Raw genomic sequence first — 26570 nt, 5'->3', positions numbered from 1 at the left:
CATGAATATACTGTTGCTAAAATATGTACGGACTTCTCATAAACACAAATTCCACCTTACACAGCTGCACTGACTTCTAAATACCTGATTATGGGCACATTTCAAAGAGATAATGAATTAATGGTATATGGAATGTCAGTGGACAGTCAGATTAGCAGCAAAGCTATTAAATTCCTATTTTTTTTTTAACTTAAATTGTCTAGAAGGAAGTCTTTAAAGTATTTAATATCTCAATTTCCTTTTTTAATATAGAAAAAATGTGTAAGTAGAACTTTCCATCTGATCTGATCACACATACTATAACAAAAAAATATGCACAAAGCAGCAAATAGACCTACTTTTAGAAATGCATGCCAAATAGCCTCATAATTTACGCCATTAAAACCACTGAACATGCCATCAAAATAATGGACCCCAAGTCTAATTGCAGAGTAAAGCCAGAACAGCTATCCTGTGGGTACATTATAAGACTGAATCCCACTAATAAGTGAGCAAGCTACTTCACCCTTTGGGGCCCCCTGGCATTAGTTTGAACTAGCACACCAAGAAGCTCACTAGCTGTGAAGTAATATCAGTCAGCAGGTGATGGTGTACAAAGGGCCCAGAAAAAGCTTAGACATCAATGTACACAGGCAAGGTTTGCACCCTAGGCAAAACCCTGCCTTAGAATGGGAGAGGTGCTGCCCAGTGCCAGAACGGCACCAAATGTGGAGAGGGCACCAAGCACAGAGGTGGGGAGGCAGTACTAAAAGCCCCTGCCTACTGCTGCCATGGAGTGGTCTGCCTGGCCCAAGTTTTTGCTGCTACTGCTATACCAGCAATGCAGTATCCCTGCTCCCAGCTGCTGTTAGTGCCCTGCTCCTTCACCCCTTGTTAAACTACTGTCTATACGGGGTTAAGCAACAGATTATCAATACATCCAAGAATGTAAGTCCCACCTAAAAATCACAAGCTTGGGGGCCTAAGTATTTTTGAGGAGCTAGGCATGGTGATGCTCAGAATAGAGCTGTTGGATAAAATAAGCAAACAGTAATGGAAACAAGACAAGAAACCAGTAGGGCTGTGTGAAATTTTGCCGCCAGCTTTGTTTTGACATGGTTTCAAAGTCAAAACAGCAAAATTGAAATGAAACAGATATAGTCGAAACAGCCTCGTAACAGAACGAGGCAAGTTGAAATTTTTTGCTGTTTCAGTGTTTTGCCCATAGGCTATAATGGGGAAGGTTGAAACAGCCTATAACTTTGTCATTTCTGACCCGATTTGAATGAAACTTGCAAGAATCGTAGCCCCTTAGGAGGGCATGAAGCCTGCTAAAAACTGCACCCCAAAATCTTGAAAGCAAAAAACTCACGTCACGTGTATGTGTTAAGCCACAGCGGTATCAAAACTGCAGGAATGCTAGCCCCTGCTAAGGCCACAAAGCCTGACAAGTTTCAAGGTGATAGGTGCAGGGGTTTGGGTGAAACTATACCTCAAGCTGAGGACAAGCAAAACTCGTGACACCATGTGCGTTAAGGCGCAGCAAGGTGAAAGCTGCAGGCCTGCTAGCCCCTGCTTAGGCCACAAAGCCTGCCAGCTTTCAAGAAGATAGGTGCAGGGGTTCTGGGGCCCTTCACCTCTAGCTGCTAACAGGTAAAACTCATGTCATGGGTGCTTGTGCAACTGTGTCCGTCTTGGGGCATAGCAGGGACAGAAACTACTGCAGGCCTGGCTACTAGGCCCTGCTGCGGCCACAAAGCCTGCCAGCTGTCAAGTAGATAGGCACAGGGGGGTTCTAGGGCCCTGCACCCCTAGCTGCTGACAGGCAAAACTAGTGACATGGGTGCTTGTGCAACTGCTGCCTCATCAGGCAGCAGGACTGAAGATCCCGCATCACTTACCACCAGAGACCTGGGGGTAATAATTGACCACAATATGAACATGAGCTGGCAGTGCCATGCTGTAGCCAGCATGGCCAACAATACCCTGGCATGCATCTATTGATGCATTTCCAGCAAAACCAACAAAACCATTGCAAAGAAGTGATTCTCCTGCTCTACTCGGCGTTGGTGAGACTGCAACTGGAGTACTGCCTCCAGGTCTGGGCTCCGCACTTTAACAAGGACATGCTAAAGCTTGCAAGAGACCAAAGGGCTACCCATATAATCAGAGACTTGCACGGCAAGCCATATGAGGAAAGGCTGAGGGACCTGGGACTCTTCAGCCTGAAAAAGAGAAGGCTGAGAGGGGACTTTGTAGCAGTAAGCTGTAATTATCTTACTAGGAAAACTCGCTCTCAAAAGTAGTAGCTGTCCAAGATAAGTGATTTATTTCTTCAGTTTCAGTTAGAAAGTCTTATTAATACTTGGGGCACCAAGAGCACCCATTGGGGGGCTAAAATATCTTTACACAAATGCCAGGAGTATGAGGAATAAGCAGGAGGACCTCACACTCTTACTTGCTAGCGCACGGTATGACCTAGTCGGCTTAACTGAAACATGGTGGGATTCTATGCATGACTAGGTGGTAGGCATTGAGGGGTACAGGTTGTATAGGCACGACAGAGTGGGAAAAAAAGGCAGGGGTGTAGCTCTCTATGTTAAGGAGCAGTACACATCTTCCATCATCAAGGCGTGGGTAGAGGAGGGAAATACCAAGGCATTGTGGGTCAGGATCCAGGAGGGGCCAGGGGAAAAGGACTTGGTAGTCAGGGTCTGCTACAGACCTCCTCACCAGGATGATGAGCTAAATGAGGTATTTTCCAGGCAGCTCTCAGATGCCATACAGGCAAGGGAGGCAGTGGTCATGGAAGATCTACATTACCCAGATATCTGCTGGGAGGAGCAGACAGCCAAAACAAGCCACTCATGGAGGTTCCTACACTGTGTGCAGGACCTCCACCTAACCCAGGTAATGTCCAGTCCCACCAGGGGTAGCGTCTTGCTAGACCTGGTCTTAGCAAAAGGGGATGATCTCGTGGGGAACCTGCAAGTACACAGTAACCTGGAAGATAGTGACCATCACTTGGTAGAATTCACTATCCAGAGAAGGGTGAGAAAAATATCCAGTGAGGCTAAAGTGTTAGCCTTCAGAAGGGCCAGCTTTAGTAAACTTAAAAGACTAGTTAGTGAGGTGGTGGAACTCAAGAGTATCGAGCAATGGGGGTCCAAGAGGGTTGGAGGTTTCTCAAGGGAGTGATCCTTGGGGCACAAAAGGAATCTATCCCCTTACGCAGGAAAGGGGCTAAGGGAATAAAAAAAAGCCCCCTTGGCTGAACAGGGAACTCCAGGAAAGACTGGGGGCAAAGAAAGAGATTTATAGGCAGTGGAAACAGGAGGAAGCCACCAAGGAGGCATACACCTCCCTAGTGCACTACTGCAGGGATTCAGCTGGGCAGGCCAAGGCAGAACTTGAGCTTAGTCTGGCTTCAACAATTAAGGACAATAAAAAGTCCTTCTACAGACACATAGTGAGCTAAAGGAAGGCACAGAGTAACATAGGGCCCCTGCAGGACAAATCAGGACAGTTGGTGGTTGACACAGGGAAAAAGGCAGAGCTCTTCAATGAGTTCTTTGCTTCAGTATTCCAAAGTACTGATCAAGACAATCCCCCCACCTTGAGCATAGGCAGATGTCCAAAAGGCACCAGACCGCCAAAGGTTAGTGCTGACTTAGTTAAGGAGCACTTGGAAGGGCTGGATGGGTGCAAGTCAGCTGACCCAGATGACCTCCATTCACGGGTGCTGAAGGAATTGGCCAGTGTCATAGCTGGGCTGCTGGCATGGCTGTTTGAGCACTCGTGCTGCTCCGGCCACATCCCTGAGGACTGGAAAAGAGCCAACGTGGTGCCCATTTTTAAGAAGGTGAGAAGGGATGAGCCAGGTAGCTTTAGGCCAGTCAGTCTCATCTCTATCCCTGGGAAAATACTGGAAAAAATCATCAAAGAACACATTTGTGAAAGCCCAGCAGGGGAAGTGATGCTGAAAGGAAACCAGCATGGGTTCATCACAGGTAGATCCTGCCTGACAAACCTTATAGCCTTTTATGACCAGGTCACACACTGCCTTGACACAGGAGCTGAGGCTGATGTCATCTACCTGGATTTTAGGAAGGCCTTCGAAAGTTTCACATCCTCATAGGGAAGCTAGCAGGCTGTGAACTGGATGCCTACACAGTCAGGTGGGTGGCCAACTGGCTTAGGGACTGCACCCACAGGAGTGGTGGTGGACAGGTTGTTCTCTGTCTGTGCAGCGTTTGGTCGTTGGACCGGTGTTATTTAATATCTTCATCAGCAATTTGGACGAGAGTGTGGAGAGCACCCTCCAAGTTCACAGATGATACCAAGTTATGGGGCAAAGTTAACACACCGGAGGGCAGGGAGCAGATACAGGCCGACCTGGACAGGTTGGATCAATGGGCAGAGTGAAATAGGTTGCAATTCAACAGATATAAATATAAGATACTCCACCTAGGAAGGAGGAATCCCCAGCACACCTATAGGTTGGGGGATGACCTCCTCAGCAGCTCAGAGGCTGAGAGATCTTGGAGTCATAGTTGATTCCAAGATGAACATGAGCCGGCAGTGTAACAAGGCCATCAACAAGGCCAATCACACCTTGTCATGTATTAGCAGATGCATGACCAACAGATCAAGGGAGGTGATGCTCCCCATCTATGTGGCACTGGTCAGGATGCAGCTGGAGTACTGTGTCCAGTTTTGGACGCCACACTTCAAGAGGAACACGGAAAATCTGGAGAGGGTTTAGAGGAGGGCCACTTACATGATTAGTGGCCTCTGTGAAAGACCCTATGAGGGGAGGTTGAGAGATCTGGATCTCTTCAGCCTTCACAAGAGATGTCTGAGGGGAGACCTTGTAGCCACCTATAAGTTTATCAAGGGAGGACAACAGGGAACTGGTGATGCGCTATTTACCAGAGCACCCCAGGGAGTAACTAGGAATAATGAGTGCAACCTAGTGGAGAGTAGATTTAGGTTAGACATTAGGAAGAAATTTTTTACAGTAAGCGGGGCCAGAATCTGGAAAAGAGGTAGTACTATCACCCAACTTGGAGGTCTTCAAGAGGAAGCCTGTTACCTGGCTGGGGTCATCTGACCTCGGTCCTCTTTCCAGCCAGGGGCAGGAGGTCGGACACAGTGATCCATTGTGGTCCCTTCCAACTCTACATTCTATGAATCTATAATACTTACTTCCCAGCTATTACTTGAGTGAAAAAAAACAAGGGCTTGGATGGGTACAGGATATGATTTAAGGTCAGGAAAAACATTAAGAAGCTTTCTTCTTCCCCATTAGGCAAACAAAAGGTTAGAAAGATACTAGTATTTCATGCCTTTGATAAGCCACACAAAATACACAATTATCAAGGCCAAAGTTCTCAAAAATAAATCGGTGAACATGAACAGTCAATCTGAAACACCATGCAGTACCTGATTTTCAAGTAAAAAATTCTCTTGTGTGCGCATTTGTATTCAATAGTTAAGGGGTAGAGAAGACAAAGGAGGGAAGTAAAATTTCTGCTTGTGTGACACTCACCTAAAAACAAGTTGCTGGAGCAGTTAGTTGGGTGATGCCAAGAGAAGTTATTAAACCAAAATTCAGAGAATCTGGTTTTTATAGGTTTTACAAGTAACATAAGGAACCTTGTCTGCCTATACTGCAAGTCTGAAATTTTTACTAAGCTGGCAGCCCTCTTACAGCCTTGCAGATGAACGGGTGAAAGCAAGAGATCTTCCTTCCATTCCTTAGCAAGCTACCTGCACTACTGAGCCCAAGGAGCTGGGCTGCTATTCCTGCACATGTAGGTAGGAAACTTTCTGTTTCAAACCCCAACGCCACACACACACAGACATACCTCTAGTATGGCATAGATTACTTAACCCCTACAGTAAAACTAAAGCAGCAAGTGAATTCAGATCCTGCTCTTGGCTAGGTGGCAGAGTTAAAAGTCAGTCCTCTCGCTCTACACACTCAGTTTAGCTTTAGGACAAAAATACAATATTGCAGCCTGAAAAACGGTTACTTTCCCAAAGCTTACTAGCAACAGAAATAAAGATATTTCTAAATTATGCTTTATTTTTCTAATATTCTTTCCCTCCCAAACCTTAATCCCTCTTTTCTAGGTCTCTAAACACACCCACTGAAAGAAGATACAGACCAAGGGCTATCAGACGGGGTACGTGTACCCCTGGAGGTACTTGGGAAGGCCCCTGGGGTTATGCAGCAGTGGCACAAAGAAGCAGGGCCGCATCCAGTTTCACCGCCAGCATTTCTGGTTTCACCACTGTGCACGGAAGACCCTTACCCCTGCTCATAGATTGGCCGAGGAGGGCCCCCCTCATCAACCAGCCACGGGACTCCCTGCTTCTCGACCAGCTGCCAAAGGTACACCAACCAGAAAAGGTTGAAAACCCCCGATATGAACTATCATTCTTCTTCTATGCAGACTCCCATGGCATTTGGGCAGATACCACAAGGAACAAGCTGTGAGTGCAGTGCAACCCTAGACCAGGGCCACACTGCAGACAGCACCCCTGCAGCCTCCGTGCCTCCACTCCCTGCTGGAGGTGGTGCCACATGTCCCCACTTGCTTCAGGAGTTCGCCACCTGCTCCAGGGCCCCTGCTGGAACCCACGGACCGCAGCGGGCGTCGTGTCCTGCACGTGGGCAGCTCCAGGCCGGCGGAGCCAGCCCGCCCCGTGCTCACGTCAGCAAAGCGCAGGGGCCACCTCGCGCCAGGCCCCTCCCTGTTCCAGAACAAACGGCACAACCCGCGGCGCAAGGGTGGCACATGACGTCAGCCTCCCCCGCGCATGCTCAATCAACAACCCGTCGCTAGCACCCCGCCCCCACAGCGGCCGGCCCCGGAGTTGCAGGGCGGGGTCGGGAACCTGGCGAGGGAGAGTAAAACCGTGCGCATGCGTGGGGCGGTACCTCTCGAGCGCGCGGGCCGTGTGGCTAACGAGCGGCCTCCCCTGTAGCGCGCAGAACTGCTTCGGCCTGGCGGCCCCCAGGCGCTCCCCGCTGCCGCCCGCTGGCAACACCGCGGCCACCGACCCCGCGCTCCAGCTGTCGCTGAGCTCCATGCGCGCGGGCCCGCGGCGCTCACACATTTGCCGAGCGGCTCCTTCCCCCTCCTCCGTGGAGGAGGACGGACCTCACGGAGCGGTGCCACTGGCCCTTTAAATCTCGAGGGAGGGGGAGGATGGTGCTGCGGCTGTCCGAGGTGCGCGTGTGCAACCGCGCTGCTGAGGAGCGGGGGGCTCCAGCGTTGCCCCCAGATTCCAAAGGGGCGGAGCCGGGCAGTGCGTCAGCGCCGGGCACCTATTCGCCCTGCGGGGTCTCCACGGCACTGCAGTAGGGCCCAGCCTGCGCGTCCGCCCCGCCCCGCCCCAGGGCCCACACCGCCGGGGCAGGCTGAGGGAAGGGCAGCCAGCAGCAAGTGCTGTGCTTTGGGCTTTCCTCTTCAGTGAGAGCCTGTTAAAGGTCCCATAGGAAAGAGCCAAGCGTTGGCATGGCCAGTGGAGCCCCCGGGTGCATCTACACTTCATTAATGTGCCATAGTTACTGTGCTTTAGTGCTTGTATAAGTGTACTAAACCAGTGTGCAGTACCTGATGCTACTATGCAGTAGTGCCAGCACATAGCTTTTTAGTGTGCTAACTGCATAGAAGCCTAATGTTACTGTGCAGTAGCATATCAGCATGTTTTTTTGCCATGACACACTATTATGCAGTAATATTAGGCCACTGCGCAGTTAGCATCTTGTGTAGACGTGCTCCTAGTGTCCTAACATTTCTGTCTGTCCGCCCCTGCTTTGTCAGAGCAGAACAGCTCCGGGATTTTTCTGTAGTACAAACGCCTGAAAGCAAAGAGGCAGCATTTCTGAGAGGAGCCTCCAGTCTAACAAGGTTGTGAATTGCTGCCTTGGAGGCTACACAACCCTGGGCGTCACCCTACAGTGCTTTTTGATCATTTCAAGAGTGCCGTGGGGTGGTGCACAATGCTAGCATTGTTAGATGTGCAGACATGAGTCACAAGATAAACCCAGAGGTTTCAAATAGAAATCCTGTATTTTTTTACCAAGTCAGAACAGACCAAAAGCTTGAGGGTTCAGGAAAATGTAGAACTGCCACCTAAAAGGAAGATGAAAAAGTGAGTTTGATTATATTATGAAAAATTCCATAGTATTCAAAACATTCTGACCCATTGTTGGCTTCCCAAGTTTTTTGCAACAGGAAAATGCTGTGTTATTTTTCCATAGTCAAAAAAAAATGAGCAAAAACTAAGAGTTGGCACTTTCTGAGGTGTGCCACGAGCCAAAGAGGTTGAGGACCACTGGGTTAGGGTGAGTAGGTTAGCACTGCTCCCGATACAAATGAAGATTCACAGTGTTCAAAGGAACAGAAACCTTCACCAACTTTTTGACTCCTCCATAAAAGACCACTGGTATCCAGTCACTGACTCCAGGAAAGAGAAATGCTAAAATAGCTTCTTCCAGTCGACAGCTGCTCAGGCATACTGCTTCATCTTATGATGCATTGCATTATAAATAGTAATGGATTCCATTTATCCTTTTGAGTTTACAGGACCAAATTCTGGCTTCCATAAGGGTACATGAGGGGAAAAAAAAGAGAGTGAAGCAAAGGGAGATGAGGAAGGCATGCCAAATATAGAAGTCACACCTACATATAGTGGACCAGGTATGGCATAAATTGATATGAATGTTTTCCTTACACATTTCCTGTCCTGCCATTTGAGTAGCTTAAAATATCAGTGTTAATCTCTCTTTATTTTAAAGATTCTAATACATCTCACTGTACAGATAACTTTACAAATTTAAAATGACAGGCGTGGTGAGTTTGTAACTGATTTTTGCTAAAAATACTTGCTTACAATCTGTTGTACAGTGTTCTGGAGATTTGGGAACTGCTGGCTCTTAATTTTGTTGAGTATCCACGACCAATTTCTGGTTTTGCAGAAGCCTCCTACATTACTGTTTGTGGCACTACGTGTGGTTTTACTACTGCCATGTTGAGGAGTTTCACATTTATACCCTACATCTTCCCCCACAACCTGCCTTGAAGACTAGTATCTCTGACTGACCAGCATCTCTTCTTGGATGCCACTGGATTTCAGCTGCTTACTCAGGGTCAATGACTAAACTCAGAGTACTCGTCTTTCTTTCTTTCTTTCTTTCTCTTTTTAGTAGGCAATTCTACCATTTTCTTTAATCCTAAAGCATGTAGTCTTGTGTTTCAGTCTCTCCTTTTCCTACTTTATTACTGCACCAGTAAGCGGCCAAATTTTTCTTTGGCAGTTTCTTTCATGTCATTACTATACTTCCTCTCCATTCCCCCTCCTAACTCTTGCCTTATTCTTTCTTCATGGTTCATCCGAAAGAGTTGCACAAAAAACATTTTTGATTGATGTAACCTCTTGATCATTTGCTTTTGTTTTTATATCCCATGTCCCATTTTTGTTTCCACAAGATGAAGGAACAGTGTATGGCAAAATGAGACATTAACTAACTGGAAGGTAATATCGCATTTTAGTGTAGTCATACATATTAATACATTGATACACTGAACTAAGGGCAAGATTTTCTAGTCCTGGCAACCATTACCCTAGAGTCGCTCCAAGTTAGATATGGACCCGAGTGGTCCAAAGCTATTTAGGTACTTAAGTGTTTTTCATGGTTGAATCTGCACAACATACCTGCCTCTCCTTCATGGTGAGACTTGTAGCACAGCTGCCAAAAAGATTGGTCAGCACTGCTCTCTGTAGTCTTCCCTGCCTATATTAACTGTATTAAGCTTAACGTAACTGTTTTTTTCTCCATCTTATTAAGTACTGAGAGAGAGGAGAAGATGAAGTAAGTTATTATTACTATTGATTTATTGTTTAGTATGTTTAGGGTAAATTAAACAAAAAGCCAAACCTGTTGAAGAACTTGATAGTTCCATACTGTACCATTTGCATTGTGAAAAAAATCCTTGTGGTAAATAATCTGTTTCAATTGGTTTCAGTCATGTCTTGCCAAAGTGACTAGCACCACAACTGAAAGGGACCTAGGGGTAATAATAGACCATAGTACAGACATGGGCCATTAGTGCAATGTGATGCTGTAGCCAGCAAGGCAAACAATATTCTGGCATTCATCAACTGATACATCTCAAGCAAAACCAAGGAAGCAATTCTTCCACTTTACTCAGCATTGGAGAGACCACAGCTGGGAGTACTGCATCCAGTTCTGGGCACCACACTTCAACAAGGACATGGAAAAGCTTGAGAGAGTCCAGAGAAGAGTTACCCATATAATCAGAGACTTGCAAGGCAAGCCATACAAGGAAAGACTGAGGGACTTGGGTATCTTAAGCCTAAAAAAGAGAAGGCTGAGAGGGGACTTGGTAGCAGCTTACTGCTATATCAGGGGAATATATCAAGGGCTTGGTGAACATCTGTTCACCAGAGCACCCTTAGGGAAAACCAGGAGTAATGGCCACAAACTCCTGGAAGACCGTTTCAGGATCAACATTAGGAAAAACTTCTTCACAGTTAGTGTCCAGACGGTTGAATAAATTCCTTCCAGAGGTAGCATAATCACGTACGCTGGAAATCTTCAAGAGGAGATTGGACCGTCACCTCACTAGGGTCACCTGACCCCAGTTGCCTTTCCTGCCTACTGCGGTGGGGCTGGACCTGATGATCTTGTGGGGTCCCTTCCAGCCCCATACAATCTATTAATCTATGAGCTGGATACCTGACCGCCCTAGGTGGTAGCTGCTCATGGGGAAGTACCAGTGTCTGTTGCTGGTGGCACAACAGTGGCCAGGCTAGCAGCACAGCTGCTGTTATTTTTGCTTCTCTCTACTCAACCGCTCCCCACCTTTATACTACCAGCATTGCACATATTAGAATCAGATTACAGAATTGGGTTTAAACAGTTCACAGTTGGAAGAAGTACATTCTGTTCTGTTAAAAAACACCATTTAAAAAGTTTTTCATAAGGTTATCAGAGTAGTAGAAGTTGTTCTAAAAACTTAGATTGGAAAGCCAAACTTTGGGAAGTCAAAAGAGAAGTACACCAGTTTAAAATAGCAAGTGGCCCTTAGTTCCCAAAATTGCCATCCAAAAAGACTGTGTAACAGTGCAGGCATTTGAACTTTCTTTAATTCTGTGTATCTAGGTATCGGTCTCTCACCAAGACCCCAGAAATAAGCAGTGACAGCTCAGTAATATACCCAACATAACACCATCACAAAATGTAGCTGTGGGTGCTTCCCTGTTCAAACTGAGGAGGATGCGTCCTTTATATAAATTTTACATGGGAAAAAGACTCCCGAAATGTGATGCCCAGGATTATTTGCAGGGTTCAGCCAATGTCTGTAGAATTTTTAGACAGCCATGTGTAGGGACAAGAACCTGAGACTCCCTCTCCAAGGGAGTGCCCTAAAACCACTTTAAGTAGGTGTTATTCTTCTCCTAACACCACAACTCTTGCATTCCTTCCCACGCAGAGGACCAGTTTCAGCAGAAGTAGAAAGTGCCTCCATCAAGGTTAATGGTTAGCCAGGTAGTTAGGCCCCTCACCCAGAGGATGGGAGGAATGGGTTTTAATCATGCTGAGGACAAAACTGAACCTGCATCTCTACTTCCTGGCCAGGTGTTCTAGGGCACTTGTACACATGACGATGTCACACTGTACACCTGATGAAAGTGTCACTTTGTGTGGCCTAATGGTGTCACACATTATACGTGCACCAGTTTTCGTGGTTTTCGATGAGTTTGCATCATTGCAAACTCAACTACATTCAGTCGTAGTTTAGTTTGCTATGATGCATTGTAGCTAATCAGCTCATCCCCTGGCTGTGGGGGAGGTGGGTGGTCTCTGCAGAAAAAAGGATCCGGTCCCTTGCCACTTATGCATTCAACAGGTATCTGCTGACAGCAGAAGCAGCAAGGGGCCCAATTTTTTTTTTTTCTTCCCCTGACAGACTGCCCGCCTCTCCCATGGTTGGGGGGCAAGCTGCCAGCAGCCTAAATTGAAACAGTGGATTTCAATTAAAAACCTATCATTTCAATTTAGGGGGCATAGAAAACTAAACCCTCATCACATGACAAGTGCCCCAGCTGCTAAAATATTTTACAAAAAAAGTGGACTTCAATGGCATTGGCCTCACCACCACATCCAGCTACATTTCAAGAAGTGAAAGAATGGCCAGTTGCTGATCCTCAGGAGGATTGCAGTGTCTGGATGCTGAATAGAGGGACACAACAGTTTGCAGTCTTAAATCAGGTGTAGACACACTTTTATCATTGTGTTATTTACCTCAGATTTTACAGTGCCTTGGTGAAAGAGGAACCAGTAATTGCTTGTGTGCACTGATATTATAATTCTCTCCAAGGACATCTTTACCCTAGAGTTGAGCAGTGTCTTAGCAAGACTATAGGTCCTGTGCCTGCTCTAGTTTTATTTCAGAGAAAGTCAATTTACTGTGAAGTAAATATGCCTTTATCTCCACTGTCACTTAAGTGCTGGAGAAGGGTGAGAGTTCAGACACATCACTGAGCTTAATATTTCCTGTTAACTAGCCATGGGCAAATTTCCACTCAATATGTAAAATTCTTCTGATCACCATTCTAACTTTTACTTAAAAATCCCAGTGCATTACATAGGAAGAGTAAATGCCTCGCTCTGGGAGGGCCCGAGTGCCTAAGAGTTAATAGTCAGGTGCTAAAGCTTTGCCTGTGCTAGACATAAAGAATTAAAAAATTCCTAATGGAAACACAAAATACCGAAGATCTATAATTCTGAAAGCTAAACATATCTGAATTCTATGTACCGTGATTATGGCTAAACAATATTTTTTTTTTTTAACATTGAGCTATAAAAAAGGCATTTAGCCAAATTCTTATGCTTGCAGGTTTATTCTAAATCTGGGTTTAAAAAAAAAAAAAAAAAAACAAAAAAACAAAAAAAAACAGCAAAACAGTGACATTTCAGTGATGACAGACCTTAAAATGAACCCCATTGAGATGTAAATTAAGTGTAATATTGCGTACAGTTAGCTTTGAACAAAAATGTTTTTGATCTCACAGGCTAACAGTCTTGCCTTTCTACTAGTCACTAGTACAGATACTTGGAATTGCAGGTGCCATCACTTATCATGCAGTGAGACAGAGACTATGTTGTAATCTGCATATATACATTGCTCAGCACAAACCTGAAAGAGATAGTAGCTTATTTATAGTGCTTTCCATCAAAAGATCTCAGATTGCTAAGCTTTCATCACTGAATCTACCTCTGCATTTTAAGACCACTCTAAAAACTAGACAGTCCTGGGGCAGGGACTACTTTTTTCCTGTGCATATACTGAACTCCAAAAATTCTGAGAGTAATCGAGGAAAACGTCTGTTGATCTCAAATCCTGACATTTTTACTATAACTGAGGCTTCAGCTATTATTACATTTCCATTTTTGGATGATTTGCTTCAGTTTCATTAATAGGTAATTTAGTTCCTTAGTACTAAAAGCTTAGTTTGATTGTGGATAAACCAAGTATTGAGGTGGTCAAATGAGGCTTGAGGCTGTGTAACAGGAAGGTGGATGTTGAACAAGCCAGGAAATTTTGTTCCACAAATTCAGCAAGAAAGACTGTCTTTTCACCAAATAAGAACTAGCTTCTATAAGCACTTAAGCTTATTTCATATCAACATAAATATTTACAATTAGTGGCATGACTAACAAGTTTTGCACCCTAACCAAATCCCCCTGCACTTAGGTAGAGGGGAGAAGGGGGGGGGGGGGGGGGGGGGGGGGGGGGAAGATAGTGCCAACCACGAAAGAGCAGGAAGAGAAGGAGGGGGAGAGTGGGTTGCCTTGCTGTAGGATCTGGCCCAAAGCAGCACAGTGCTGTTCCTGCTGTGACCAACATTCCCCTCTCAGGTCCTTGTCACACTGGACACTTGGTAGATATTCAGTCTGTGCACTAGTAAAGTTAGAGTAAGTTCAAGCAATTGCACTATAATGTTTACTATGATTTCCAACATGCACAGTTTACCAATTATTGATCCCAGCACCACACCAGGACCCTCTGGGGCTGCAGGCACCTGGCTTTCAACCTGATCCTGAAGGATCCAAACAAGTGAAAGAACCAGGATCTTTCTGCCTGAAATATTTGGCTTGCCTCAGCCCACCTGGAGGTCTGGTACAGCAGATGGGCCCCCGGTAGATGTCACAGTTGAATGAGGACCACAGATTGCTTGTATCATCTCCATAGAGCCATCCAATGATAGCTGAATGTGTGTTACCTAATACAATCTAGAGAGACTCCTCACATCAAGAGTAACTGCTACAGTATGAATGTGCTTGAACATGAGGTTGCTTGTATTTTAAGTGCATTTAACACATACTAAATGTAACTAGCAAAAAAGCCCTAAGTCTGCACCCTGGCTGGTGCCTGGCTCCTGTCCCCTCCCTCCTCCCTTAGTTACACCACTTCTTACAAATTAGGATTGCCAAGAGTCTGTGACCAGCCACTTTAGGTTCCATAAATATTAGCAGTAATAGTTGTAATACTTGTGAAGTTATTTACATGATATTCGGTACTAACAATACCCATTTCAATCTACTCTGAAGAATCTGTGCAATAGTAATCAGTGTTCTTGTTTGAAGCCTGGTCTATACTACACAGTCCTTACCACAACACTGAGCCTGTCTGCACTCTAAATTCCTCTACAGCAGGGATAGACAGCCCCCCCAGCATGCATGCCAGAGCATGACACATGAAGGCATTTTGCTTGGCCCCCATGCCTCAGGGAAAGGAAGAGCTGTGCTGCCACAAGGATCAGGCCTCTTGTGGGTCCCCCGCTGTCCACCCCGGCACACCAACATCTTCCAAGTTGAGGTTGCGGGTGTTTTTGGTACTACCCAAAAATATTGCTGACCCCTGCTTTACAGTATCCAAATTCCCTTCTTTCAACAAAGTAACACTAATGCTACCAATCAACAGAAGGTATGCCCACACTTCATGCCAGATCTTGCTGTCCTTTCAGCAGCTCATACCTTACCAGGGTGCACCTTGCCCCTGCAAATACAGCTGATGTAGAGAAGCTGCAGAGATCTACCAGAAGACATGCAGATGACAATATAGTCTGGAAAGTCTACTGCCCTATCTTCAAGCAACAGCAGCAGTAGACTGCTGGTCAAGTCCTATGAACATCTTCATAACCTGAATCACACAAGCCATCCATCTGGCCCTCTCTACATATTAGAGGTATTGTGCAATTAACTGGTTAACTGCCCAATTACCTTGGGACCAGCTACATGTGCAAAGTAGGTATCACACAATAAAAAACTCCAACCAGCTATAAAGTTAGTACACATTTTCAAGGTCTATCTTTACAGCTGGCTGCTATTGAGCTTTAATTTGCATGTGTAGCAGAGCATGTGTGGCTGAGAGCATGGCAGGAGGCACAATTGTGTAGATCAGCTATTAGACCTAATCATGCCTTTACCTGCAGGTGAAAAGGGGGCCTCTGTCAGAGCAGCTACTCACATGCTTCAAGTGCAGAATGTATTTAAGGGTTTCTTTAATCAGATTTTTTTCAAATGAATTTTAAGTATGTGACTAATGCAGAATCCAGCCCTTGGTGAATAGCACTAGATCTTTGTTTTACACATTTCCATACCCCTTGTGAGAGGGCCTGCCTACATCCAGAGGATGGCCATACCACCCACAGCCTCACACACCCCACACAAATCCACACACCCCTCAGACGCACCTACCCATACTCCACACACACCCTCCACCTATACCCCCTTACTCCTCCACACAACATACAAAGGTAAGACTTTATTTTGAGCTATTATGCAATTGCTTCTATATACGCTATGCAAACACATAAAAATCAGGGCAAAATTATTTTTTTAAATAAAAGTTTTAAAATTTTATAGTAGAAGTTTGATATTTTTAGTATACGATTTGTGGATTTTTTTTCCTAGACCTGCCTCCCCAAGGACTACTTCTGGAGCAAAGATCAGGAGTTAGGGACAGGAATTCTGGTCCCAAAATGGTGACCAGGGGACAGGGCACCTGTCAAGGGGTGGGGCTACCCCTGCAGCCCTAGACAGCTCACCGTAATTCATTAAGCAGCCCTCCAGCCAAAATAATTGCCCACCCTGATCTACCCCCAGCTCAAGTTCCTCAGTTTAAAAGCACAATAATATTAGTCCTGCAGCTGTTAAGTATTAAGGCTCCTCCATGGCAATATCTTTTGGAGAAGTAGCCCAGCCTGATCAGAGGGGTAGCTGGTCAGGGGTGAACTTTTTTTCTTTCTGCAGATACCCATGCTGAGCAGCCAAACAAACTGTATTTGGTAAAGCAGCAGGAAAAGGGAAGGTGGGGGAATTTGGAGGATAAGACTTCTCCCTAGGAGCCCCCTGCCACTTCACAAGAGTTCATTTCCTGGAGTGGTCTGCACTCATCCACATATACAAAATAGTCTTATTTAAAATAGCATAATTACTTTAACATGCATGCTCTGGAAATGTTGGGATGAAGTCATAGTATAGGTCATTTTTGTCTAAAGGAATGATATAGACTAGTGATCCATTGCATGAATTCATTTAGAACGCAAAAACTGGCATCTGTCACTAGAGCCAAGAATTCTTCCTTGGTACAAGCACTAGCAGCACCAGCACAGTGAACTCCAATGGATTACATTTGAAATAGGGTAGTTTTCAATATTTTAATCCTGCTATTAAAGCTCATCAACTAAAGCTTGAAGCTAGAGTGGCTTGTCAGAGCCACTCTAATTAAAGCACCACCCACCCAGCCTGGGAGCATGTGTAAAAGTTCCCCCAGGGTCTAATTGTTTCACACCCCCCCCCCTCCTGTTCTAGGCAGGAAAGACTGCTGGGATCAAATAACCCCAGCAAGGTGTACGTTCAGTCTCCTTTTGAATATCTCCAGGGCAGGTGCCTGCACCACCCCCACTGGGAGTCTATTCCAGAGTCTAGGTCACACGAACCATTAAGAAGTTGTTCCTTATATCCAGTCTGAAACCTAGGAGTTTATGACAGTTGCTCCTACATTTTCCCCTGGGGTGAAATTTGGTGAATTAGTTATTCACCTAGCCCCTGATGTTCTCCTCCGATATATTTGTAAGTTGCCAAGTCTTCTCTTTTCTAGGCTGAATAGTCCCATATCTCTGTCATCCTTTCTTTGTATGGCTTATTCTTCAGGCCTCTAATTATATGAGTGGCTCTTCTCTGGACACTCCCAGAACTGGACACAGTCCTCCAGCTGTGGCCTTACTAATGCTGAGTAGAGTAGGAGAATAACTCCCTTAGTTTTGCTTGAGATGCATCAGTTGACGCATGCCAGCGTATTGTTTGCTCTGCTAACTGAGCATCACAGTGGTGGCTCATTCATCTTATGGTCAGTTATGACCCCCAGGTCCCTTTCAAATACAGTGCTAGCTAGCGTAGCACCACCGAGCCTGCAAGTTTGTTGTGGAATTTTCCTGCCCAGATGGAGCGCTTTACACTTCCGTGTCGAACAGCATCCAATTCTGGTCCGCCCATATAGCTAACCTGTCCAGGTCCTCCTGGATTGTCAGCCTACCCTGATGCGTGGTTGCATTTCCCCAAAGCTTGGCGTCGTCAGCAAACTTTGCCAGTGTGCTTTTCACCCCAACATCGAGATTATTCATGAAGATGTTGAAAAGCATCAGTCCAAGTACTGAACTCTGGGGGACCCCACTTACTGCAATCCAACCAGAAAAGAAACAAAAAGAATCAGCAGTTCACAAGCTGGTGGGTGAACATAGACTCACTCAGGAAAAAGAAAGCAGTCATTCAGGCTGGAGAGGGATGACTCACCTATCATCACTACATAGGAAAAACAAAAGACATTATATCTTCAAAGAGAAAAGGCTAGGCCACCTTCTTATTTACAGGACTCAGGTAGACCATACTTACAAGGTGTGACAGGTGCCCACTCTGGACCACCCTTAATGTGGCCCACACACCTGTTCCTGGGGCAACTGCCTGCCTACTCACCTGCCACACCTTGTTCTTAATTAATTGATCAATTGGTATTAATCGGCAGGAGGCTACCCTCATACTGTCCCGCTGCTAGGGGGTGCTATCTGCAGCTCTGCTTCCTCCCCTACACTGCAGTCCACACCTCGCCGATGGAATTACTGTTGTCTCAATTCTATCCCTATTCGGCCCCTTCCTGTTCTCCCTGGGCCTTCCTTCTCCATGCTCACACTTGGGTTTCCTAATAGTACTGCTACCTATCTGGGGCTCACTGTGCCCACACTTGGGCTCCCTAATGATGCTGCCCTCTCTCTGGGGCTCGCCACGCGCACCCTGGGGCTTCTCGAACACCCCGCTCTGGGGCTGGGGTCTGTGCAGTCCGTACACCACACCCTTACTGGTGCTGGGGCCCCCATACCACTGTGGGTCCCTATGAGGCCTCCTCCAACCCCTAATAGCCTCACCCAAACCACTGGTATAACAAACAACAACATAAACACAAGTCCTTTGACTATAACAAAACAGAAGCCAACCGGCCCAAACAACATTTGTTTCTACCAGTGCCCCTTTAAGTCTCAGACGCAGCCCCTGTATCAGGTTTCCCCTTTCTCCCAGGGCAGAGAGCTCCTTCCTCTTTGATAGCTAGCAGGGAACTGCCTCTGGCCTCCTGTCTGTGCTTTATATAGGAGCCAGGCCCTGCCCCTTTCAGTCAACTGACCTTCTTTGGTTGCCCTGGCAACCCACAGCTGGGCTCCTTAGTCCCTGCTAGGGCTCTTTCCCTGGCAGTTTTTCCCTCTCTAGGAACAGGGCACCTCCGTGCTCTGTGACACAAGGCTTTCCTCAGCAGCCCTCCATCCCACTACTAAACAACCTTACACACCTCCTTATACCTTACACCTTACTTCCACATTAGGTGAGATCCTTCCTTTTAACGCCTTGCTCCCTGGTTTAACTAATCCCCCATGAGCCATGCTTTGGACTTGATTGCAATTACAATACCTCTTTAACCTGTCTTTTACAGAGAGCAAATTTAGTTATCTTTACATATGTTCTAGAGTACCATAGTCCACAAACCACTCTATTAAAGTCAATGGACCTAATTCTCAATGACAACAGGATTCTTTCTGCTCCAATAACATAAAGGGGCTTTCAGATGGGTATGTTACATTTATGCATGTTACATTACCTAGTTTGGTTTTGTGCATGTTAACTATTGTGTTTTTAAAAAGCAATATTGCATATTCCTGGGGAGGTTATTTACATATTCCTGTGCTTATATAGAGATTCTCAGGAATATGGTAGAAACAGTATTATCCAACCAAAGTTAATTAATAATGGAAAGGTAGAAGGCTAAGGCTTTCCTGTAATGGGAAGCATTGAGGAAGGAGCTCTCCTGGAGATCTTCCAGGTTGGCTATATAACTCACACAACCTGCAAGAGTGGGGAGGGATTAGTGTGTCAGACAATCCAGGTATACAACTCAGATGTGAAATGATCTGAAAGGCTGGATGTCTTTCAGAAAGATGCTCAGGCAAGTTTCTTGTTTTGAGAGTGATATTCAAGTAAAGTGAACAAATCCAGTGACAGAATGTCTGCTTGACTCATAAATCTGTAGACAAATTTCAGTTTTAACCTGGAGCTATATTTACACACATGTTGATGAAACTAAAATCAAAGCCCCTTGTCTGGCCTACGGGAAGGGAAATGCATCATGAAACTAGAAGCTTTCCAACACTGAGGATTCCTTATAATTTTCCATTGAACACCTCCAGGTTAACACTGTAGCAACAAGACTCCCACAGTGGAATGTGTTGAACAGTCCCTTCATGATTAATGCTGTTCTTCAGGAAGGATGTAAAGGTCAAGTTTAGGGGGATGATGGTGATTTACTATCAGGAATTCACTAGGTATTTCCAAGGGTGTTATTCAAGTCTGCTTTATATCCAAATACAGGGCTGAACTTGGATTTGGCACTTCTGATTTCAAGGCTGCTGAGAAGGAAACAGACTCTTTACTGTTAGTAGCAAATAAATAAATAAATAAACACACTTCTCAAAAGCCTTTTCTGTTCTTTATTCTAAAAGCACCATAAATTTCTGACCTCCTCTATTGACAATACTTTAATGACATCCGCTCTCCAGCCTTGCAACTCTTGCGTCCTTACATGTCTCTTCCTTTGAATATCTACAGCCCTCCCAAAACAACCTACATCTAGTTAAGTATGTTTTTAGTGATGTGTGAGAAAAATTGATTTTCATCCATTATAAACCAATTTACATTTAGCTCTGGGCAGTTTTCAGAAATGAAAAATAACAAAATAACGATGTAATTTCCCAGATTATGAATTTGTTCAGCTTTATTTTCAAAAGATGCAAAAGAGGTTTTTTTAATTTCATCAAATATTCTTCTCAGAATCCTAGACCGTGAGCACATCTGTACATGTAATTAATTCAAGGAAATAAACTTTGGCGCATATCCCACCAGAGTTTATTGCCCCTGGTCTCCATGTTTGAACATACACCTGGGGACTACAGCACGTTGAGCCAAGTCAGAGCAGCCTCAGCTGGCAGGGGGCACGGGATCAGCTTGCCAGCCTGGAGCTGCTCCAAACTGGCTCAATGTGCTATAGGAGGGCTTGTTGGGGCATGAGGGTGCTGCTTTGCAGTCCCGGACTGGGCTGTGGTGTCCACTTCAGAGAGCAGGGCTGGCCCTGCCCCTCTTCTCCCAAGCTGGAGCAGTGAGGGCTGGTTGACAAGGGTTGGGGAGGGTAGAGGGTAGCAGGCCTGGTTGAGGATGCAGCCCAGTCTGGTGAACACACAGCCCATGCTGGCTATGTGCCAGAGAGCCATGCTCTAGCACACCCCAGCTTCTGGCCTAAGCCACTGCAGGCATGTAGCTGCATTTCCTGACTTCTATTTCAATTTAATCTGTCCAGTTTAGAATAACCTACAAAGACTGAATTGATTCAGCCTTAGGCTTTTTAACTGTCTGTACCTAGCCCTAGAGAGTTTTGCCATGCCTGTAGTCAAACGTGCAGATCTTGAATTGGTCTCAGTGATTTCAAACTCACCAATTACTCCCCTGTTTACTGGAAGAGTTTCCTCCTTGCATTGAGGAACTGCCAGTGATTTAGAGAGCTGTTTTCTATATATTTTCACTGTAAGAAAATCCAATATTATTATTAATGTAAAAATGATACAACCTGCCTCTCCATCGTATTGATTCAATACATTTCCATGTTGTTTTTTTGTCAAGGTACATGAATACTAGTACATTGACTAAAAATTTAGCAAAGCTCTGTTTTAAACCCCTGTCCTTGTCAACACAGCTGAATTAATAAGACCTAATATAACATGATGTATTGTATGTTAAACCATTTCCACTCAAGGTTATTTTTTATTTAACCATTAAGTTAACTTCAGCATGGCCTATGAGAGAATTCACAGTGGTCCACATCATACTCCCTGGGTGTGTCTAAATGAGACACTAACTGCGCAGTAGCCTAATAATACTGCACAGTAGCACACCACAGCACAGACAGTATTAATGCACAACTGTGCAGTATTATTAGGCTACTGCGCAGTAACATCATTTAAAAGGTGTCCACTGGTGCTACTGGGCAGTAACACTGGTTACTGCACAGTCATTTAGTACTTGATTATATAAGTACTAAATTTAATGTACAGTAACCACTGCACATTGATGAACATATAGATGCGCCCTGTGACAAAAGGAGCCAACTCACAGCCTGGTCGGGAGACCAGCCTGCTCCTTTGTACTTGGGCCAACTGCCCACCTCTCCCACCTGCCACACCCTGATGTCACATTGTTTTAATGTTAATAGGTGGGAGGCTGCCCTTCAATCTGCCCCAATGTCAAGGGCCTAATGTACATGCTCCAACCATCCCTACATGTGTCGCATGCCTCACGGATAACACCTCCAGCTTGAGGCTAGACCAAACGCAGTGCACAGTTAGGCCTCTTGCTTACTGCCCCATTCTGGGCCACACATAACACCCCTCTCTCACTGAGGCCCCTTTCATTCCCCCTGCTCTCACCAGGGCTCTCACACACCACCTGTCATGGGTCTCTCGCATACCACGCCCTTGGGCCACACGCACCCCACCCTTGCTCCCTTTGAGCGACCCTGGAGGGCCATCAGGCTTATCTCTTCTTGCCTGGTCCAGCAGTTCATCTGAGTGAACACTGGGTGATTTGCAGAACTGTGGGTTGACTTTGCCCCACACCCCTTACTGGGCCACTACTCCACCCCTTCCTCTCTGGGGCCCCAGTCTTCGCCCTCTCCCAGGGCCTCTTAACTCCACCCTCTCCTAGGGCCACGCTACTGTGCCCTTTCATTGGACACGGGGTCAAACACGCCCATAGGCTCAGGAGTCACTCTACTTGGCGTACCTGGCCCACAACTCTACCTTTTCCCTAGGGCATGGGGTCAAACACTCCCATAGGTTCAGGTGCCCTAGCTGGTGAGCCTGGCCCACAACTCTGGTTAACACACCCACACTAAGGTGAGGGCAGGGGTTTAGAAGCCCCAACCCACCTTACACTGGGATGGTCCTCAAACCTGGCATTTAAGTGGCCCTACCCCACCACAAGCAGGACCACCAGGCCTCCCTATCCTGGCAGGGTACAGTTTCAGATCATGTCCAGGACCAATGAAGCCTCCTCCTTCCCCATAGCCTCCCCCTTACCTCCAAGGTGTTCCAGGAGCAGCTCAACCTGATATGCCTCCCTGGGCTCTCCATACAGACTGCTCTGCTCTTATACCAGAGCTCTACAAAATGGCTGCCTTCATCAGATACCTGGTGGCTGGCTGCTCCAGCCCTTAAAGTGATGGAGCATTGAAGCTGCTCTGTCACATGCCCCTTGTGTCTTTTCATAGAGGGGAATTCTAATAATATAAAAGCCTAAGTCTGTCTGTTCGTAACACTTTATTCGCACTCTGACTGGCTGACAGAAACAGCCAATCAGAGTGCTCCAAGCATGGGGGAGCACCACCATGATTCCAAAGCTGCACTGAGGACCAGACTGAGGATCCCACTCCCTTCAGTGCGGGGGGGAGTGGACCCGGACCCCAAGCAGCAGAAAGTAAAGGGGGAGCCAGCCTGGACAGGGGGGCATGGGGCTCTGTGTCTGCCCTCTCCCCGCCCACCACCCCTGTCATTCTTAACAGGCAATTGGCTAGCCTACATATAAGGGCAGATATAATCAGATCTCCCTGAACAATTGTGTTTACCTCTCGTCTAGATCCCATGGATGGGATCCATGGATTCAATTTCATATGAGAAGAAGGGGGAGTTTATATAGGCCACTGGAGAATGAAGACATACTGAAGCTTAGAGATAAGTAGGAATAGCACACATTGTCCCCTCTGTAACCTCAATATGATCTCCTAGATAAATTAAGACAAATCAGCCTTTTAATAGATCTTTTCTATTAGAACTCCCCTGCAAACTCTCATGGCTAATGGGAAGGCAGTGGTTGAGGGCTGGGGTGGGTCTCTGGAGCCCAAGCTATTGCAGGTGTACAGGCCCTCCAGTAAAAAGGCCAGGGGTTCCTTCAGGTCCCTAGAGATCTGCCAAATTTAGTGATAGATTCTGTGGTCTTTTCTATACTGTTCAATAAGGGTAAATGCAGAGTACTTTGTCTGGGTAGAAGTAACCAGTGACATGGATATAGGTTAGGAACAGATGTCTTGGCCAGCACAATGGCTGAATGGGACCTCGGGCTTATGGTTGATCACAGGATGAACACAAGCCACCAGTGTAATACTGTAGTCAACAGAGCTGATAGAATACTGGGATTCTACTACTTCCTATCTACTCAATGTTGGTGAGACCCCAGCTGGAGTACTGTGTGCTGTTCTGGGCACCACACTTCAAAAAAGATGTGGAGAATCTTGAAACGGTCCAGAGAAGGGACACAAGAATAATTAAGGGCCTGGACAGGAAACATGAGGAAAGACTAAGGGATCTGGGACTGTTCAGCCTGGGGAAAAGAAGACTGAGGGGGAACTTGGTGGTCATCCATAAGTATGTAAGTGGTGAATATTGGGAGCTGGGAGAAAAACTTCACTAGGGCGCCCCAGGGGAGGACAAGGACCAATGGTCATAAACTGTTAGAGGATGGCTTCAGGTTGGATGTAAGAACTTCTTTACAGTAAAAGTGATCAGAATCTGGAATATACTCTCAAGGAGGTGGTGCAGTCCCCAACCTTGGAAGTCTTCAAAAGGAGACTGGACAGACATCTTGCTGGGATCATTTGATCTCAGCAGTATTCCTTCCCAGAGCAGGGGGTTGGACTTGATGATTTTTTTAAGGTTCCTTCCAGCCCTTAATTTCTATGATTCTATGATAGGGTCTGTCACTCCAAGCCAGACACTGTGAAAGGATCGCCATCTCCCTGAAGGAGTGACAATATAACAGAATCACCTGGCACAAGGTTAACAACAATGTTATACAGAGTCAGATTGCTATTAAGTTGTTGATTTTTTGTAGTGAAGTCTCACTCTGGTCAAGAACAGCCAAGAGTAGGGCACGGTAGTCTCATCTGTCTTCTGGCTTTAATTCTGCCTTGCTAGCTTTTTCTTGGTTTGCAACCTGTGGAATCTATGTTGTCAGTTTCTCACACAACATCCGTGTGAGATAGGAAAGGCATATAAAATATATTTTACAAAAGAGGAAATATGAAGGTCAAGATCCTGCACCCTTCACTCACATTGAAGAGTATCTGAAGAGCCCTATCTACCCCCTTCAGGAGTAAGGTGTTATCCAACCTGTGGATGGTGGCAGAATCAAGGTTTAGTGATTTGGCCTAAGTCACACAGGAAGTCTGCAGTAAACCCTTAAACTAGACTAAGATTTTTTGACTCCAGTACCTTCCCCCTTGATAGAATTATGACTCAGTGGAGAAGGGAAAAATAATAGAACACCACCCATTTGTTTTGGGTTAACATAGAAAGTTTGTGATGGTTGTTTTAGTGGCTTATGTGAAATATGATGGTGGTCTTAGTTTTGTTCCTCATACCCAATGACCTTCTGGTCCTGTCTTCACAAAGATTACTTATCACCAACAATGGTTGTAAGCAATACTTTCCTTCCTTGTACAGTTAAACTGATGCGAAAGATTATTTAGCTTTTAACACAGAATAAAATTCATATGACATGATGGAATGTTGTGCCTGACACTTTCTGGAACCATATCAACTGTTTTTTCCTGTCGACACATTTTAAATATCATTTGATTATGACCCCAGGGACTCCAGTTGCTTATCATCACTGTCACCAATGGGTCATTTTCCTTGTGTAATCATTGTAATGAAGATAAAGGCTGAATTGGCATGGTGGCTGAATTAACTTCTGCTGCTAGAACTAGTTTCTTGTTAAAGGGCTGTGATCCTTTAGCAGGAGGAAGCATGATATGCTGCTGCCCGTGTCTTGTACTATAGAAAAATTGCTGGCAATACCAGGCGAAAAAACAGACAACCAGCTTGGTGAAAGACATATACTGGGTTGGTCTCTGACTCAAACCAAAACAGGCCTAGTCCAGCTGTTTACACATAAGGCTTAAATGGCAATTAAGTTGAATGAGCTGTGAAGTTGTTCCAAGGCAAAGTGTTAATTCGAATAATTCACAGGTGCTTAATATGAGACTCTCTGTAAGGTCTGGCTTTGGTGCAGCTCAAAATGCTCTGGTATGAATCAAACTGCTTGTCTGTATGTAGCCCCAGATTCAAATTTACAAGCCCCTTTATACTACCATTCTTGTAGTGTTAAAGGGCCTTAGAGCAGGCATAAATCAGTGATTGTTAACCAGGGTGCCACAGCAACTTTGGGGTGCCTTGAAATCCTTTTAAGCATGCTGCAAGGTGTTATCAGGTGAATGTGATTCACACAAGATTTCAAATAGAAATCTATAGTTATGAGGTCTTTGCAACAGAAAGCTCTTATTACTTTTCTGTAGGCAAAAAAAGAGTGAAATCTAAGAGCTGACATTTTCCAAGGGGTGCCTCCAGTCTGTCCAAGGGTCCCTCAAGTCTATCCAGGGATGCCTCATGTCTAAAACAGTTAAGAACCAGTGGTGTGAATTTAGGCTCCTTTAGTGTCAGCAGTGTAAAAAGACTGCGGTATAAATGAAATTTAACCCCTAGGTTCTACAGCTGCTTGCAGATGTGGGGGGAAAAAAAACTTTACCAGAAGAGGAAGATGTCAGTTTAACCCGGTTTGCCCAACATCTATATAGATCGTGTGCTTTAGCGGGACTTTTGGGCACTTTTATCTAAAGTTGATTCAATTCAGCTATTAAAGTGCCAGAAAGCTTCACTGAAACGTGCAATCTACACAGACATTGAGCAAGCTGCGTCAAATTAACGCGATGCCTCTTCTGGGTATGCACTGCACTTGGTGCGGGGGCACACCAAGCTGAAAGTAAAGTGCTGTTTTGTTTGGTTTGTTTTTTCACGTCTGTAAGCAGCCTAGGTGATCAGCCTGACCCCTTTATGATACTGAA

General features: G+C 45.6%; 1 protein-coding gene and 1 long non-coding RNA gene across 12 annotated transcripts in view; one reads left to right on the top strand and one right to left on the bottom strand.

The window, feature by feature from the left end:
- CRPPA (CDP-L-ribitol pyrophosphorylase A) overlaps positions 1–7274 on the bottom strand; it is a 222658-nt gene extending 215384 nt beyond the window's left edge. For 4 of the 11 annotated variants that reach the window (XR_009462635.1, XM_019497805.2, XM_019497802.2 and 1 more), the window contains exon 1: positions 6929–7258. Coding sequence is in view for 9 of the 11 variants with exons in the window: in XM_019497805.2 (XP_019353350.1) it covers positions 6929–7107 (179 nt within the window). In the remaining 2 variants the exon portion in view is untranslated. Of the gene's footprint in view, positions 1–6299; positions 6506–6928 lie in introns of those variants that run through there. The other 7 variants (XM_059728955.1, XM_059728957.1, XM_059728956.1 and 4 more) reach the window with 6 other exon arrangements.
- LOC109285787 (uncharacterized) lies at positions 7134–20104 on the top strand. Its single transcript, XR_002093626.2, has 3 exons — positions 7134–7220; positions 8583–8696; positions 19997–20104. It is a non-coding gene; the product is annotated as an uncharacterized LOC109285787 (long non-coding RNA).
- The last annotated feature ends 6466 nt before the right edge of the window (positions 20105–26570 follow it).

The sequence above is a fragment of the Alligator mississippiensis genome, chromosome 5 (genome assembly GCF_030867095.1).
Source record: "Alligator mississippiensis isolate rAllMis1 chromosome 5, rAllMis1, whole genome shotgun sequence".
NCBI lineage: Eukaryota > Metazoa > Chordata > Crocodylia > Alligatoridae > Alligator > Alligator mississippiensis.
The sequence above is the reverse complement of the archived record's forward strand: the minus strand, read 5'-3'. Positions and strand labels throughout refer to the sequence as shown.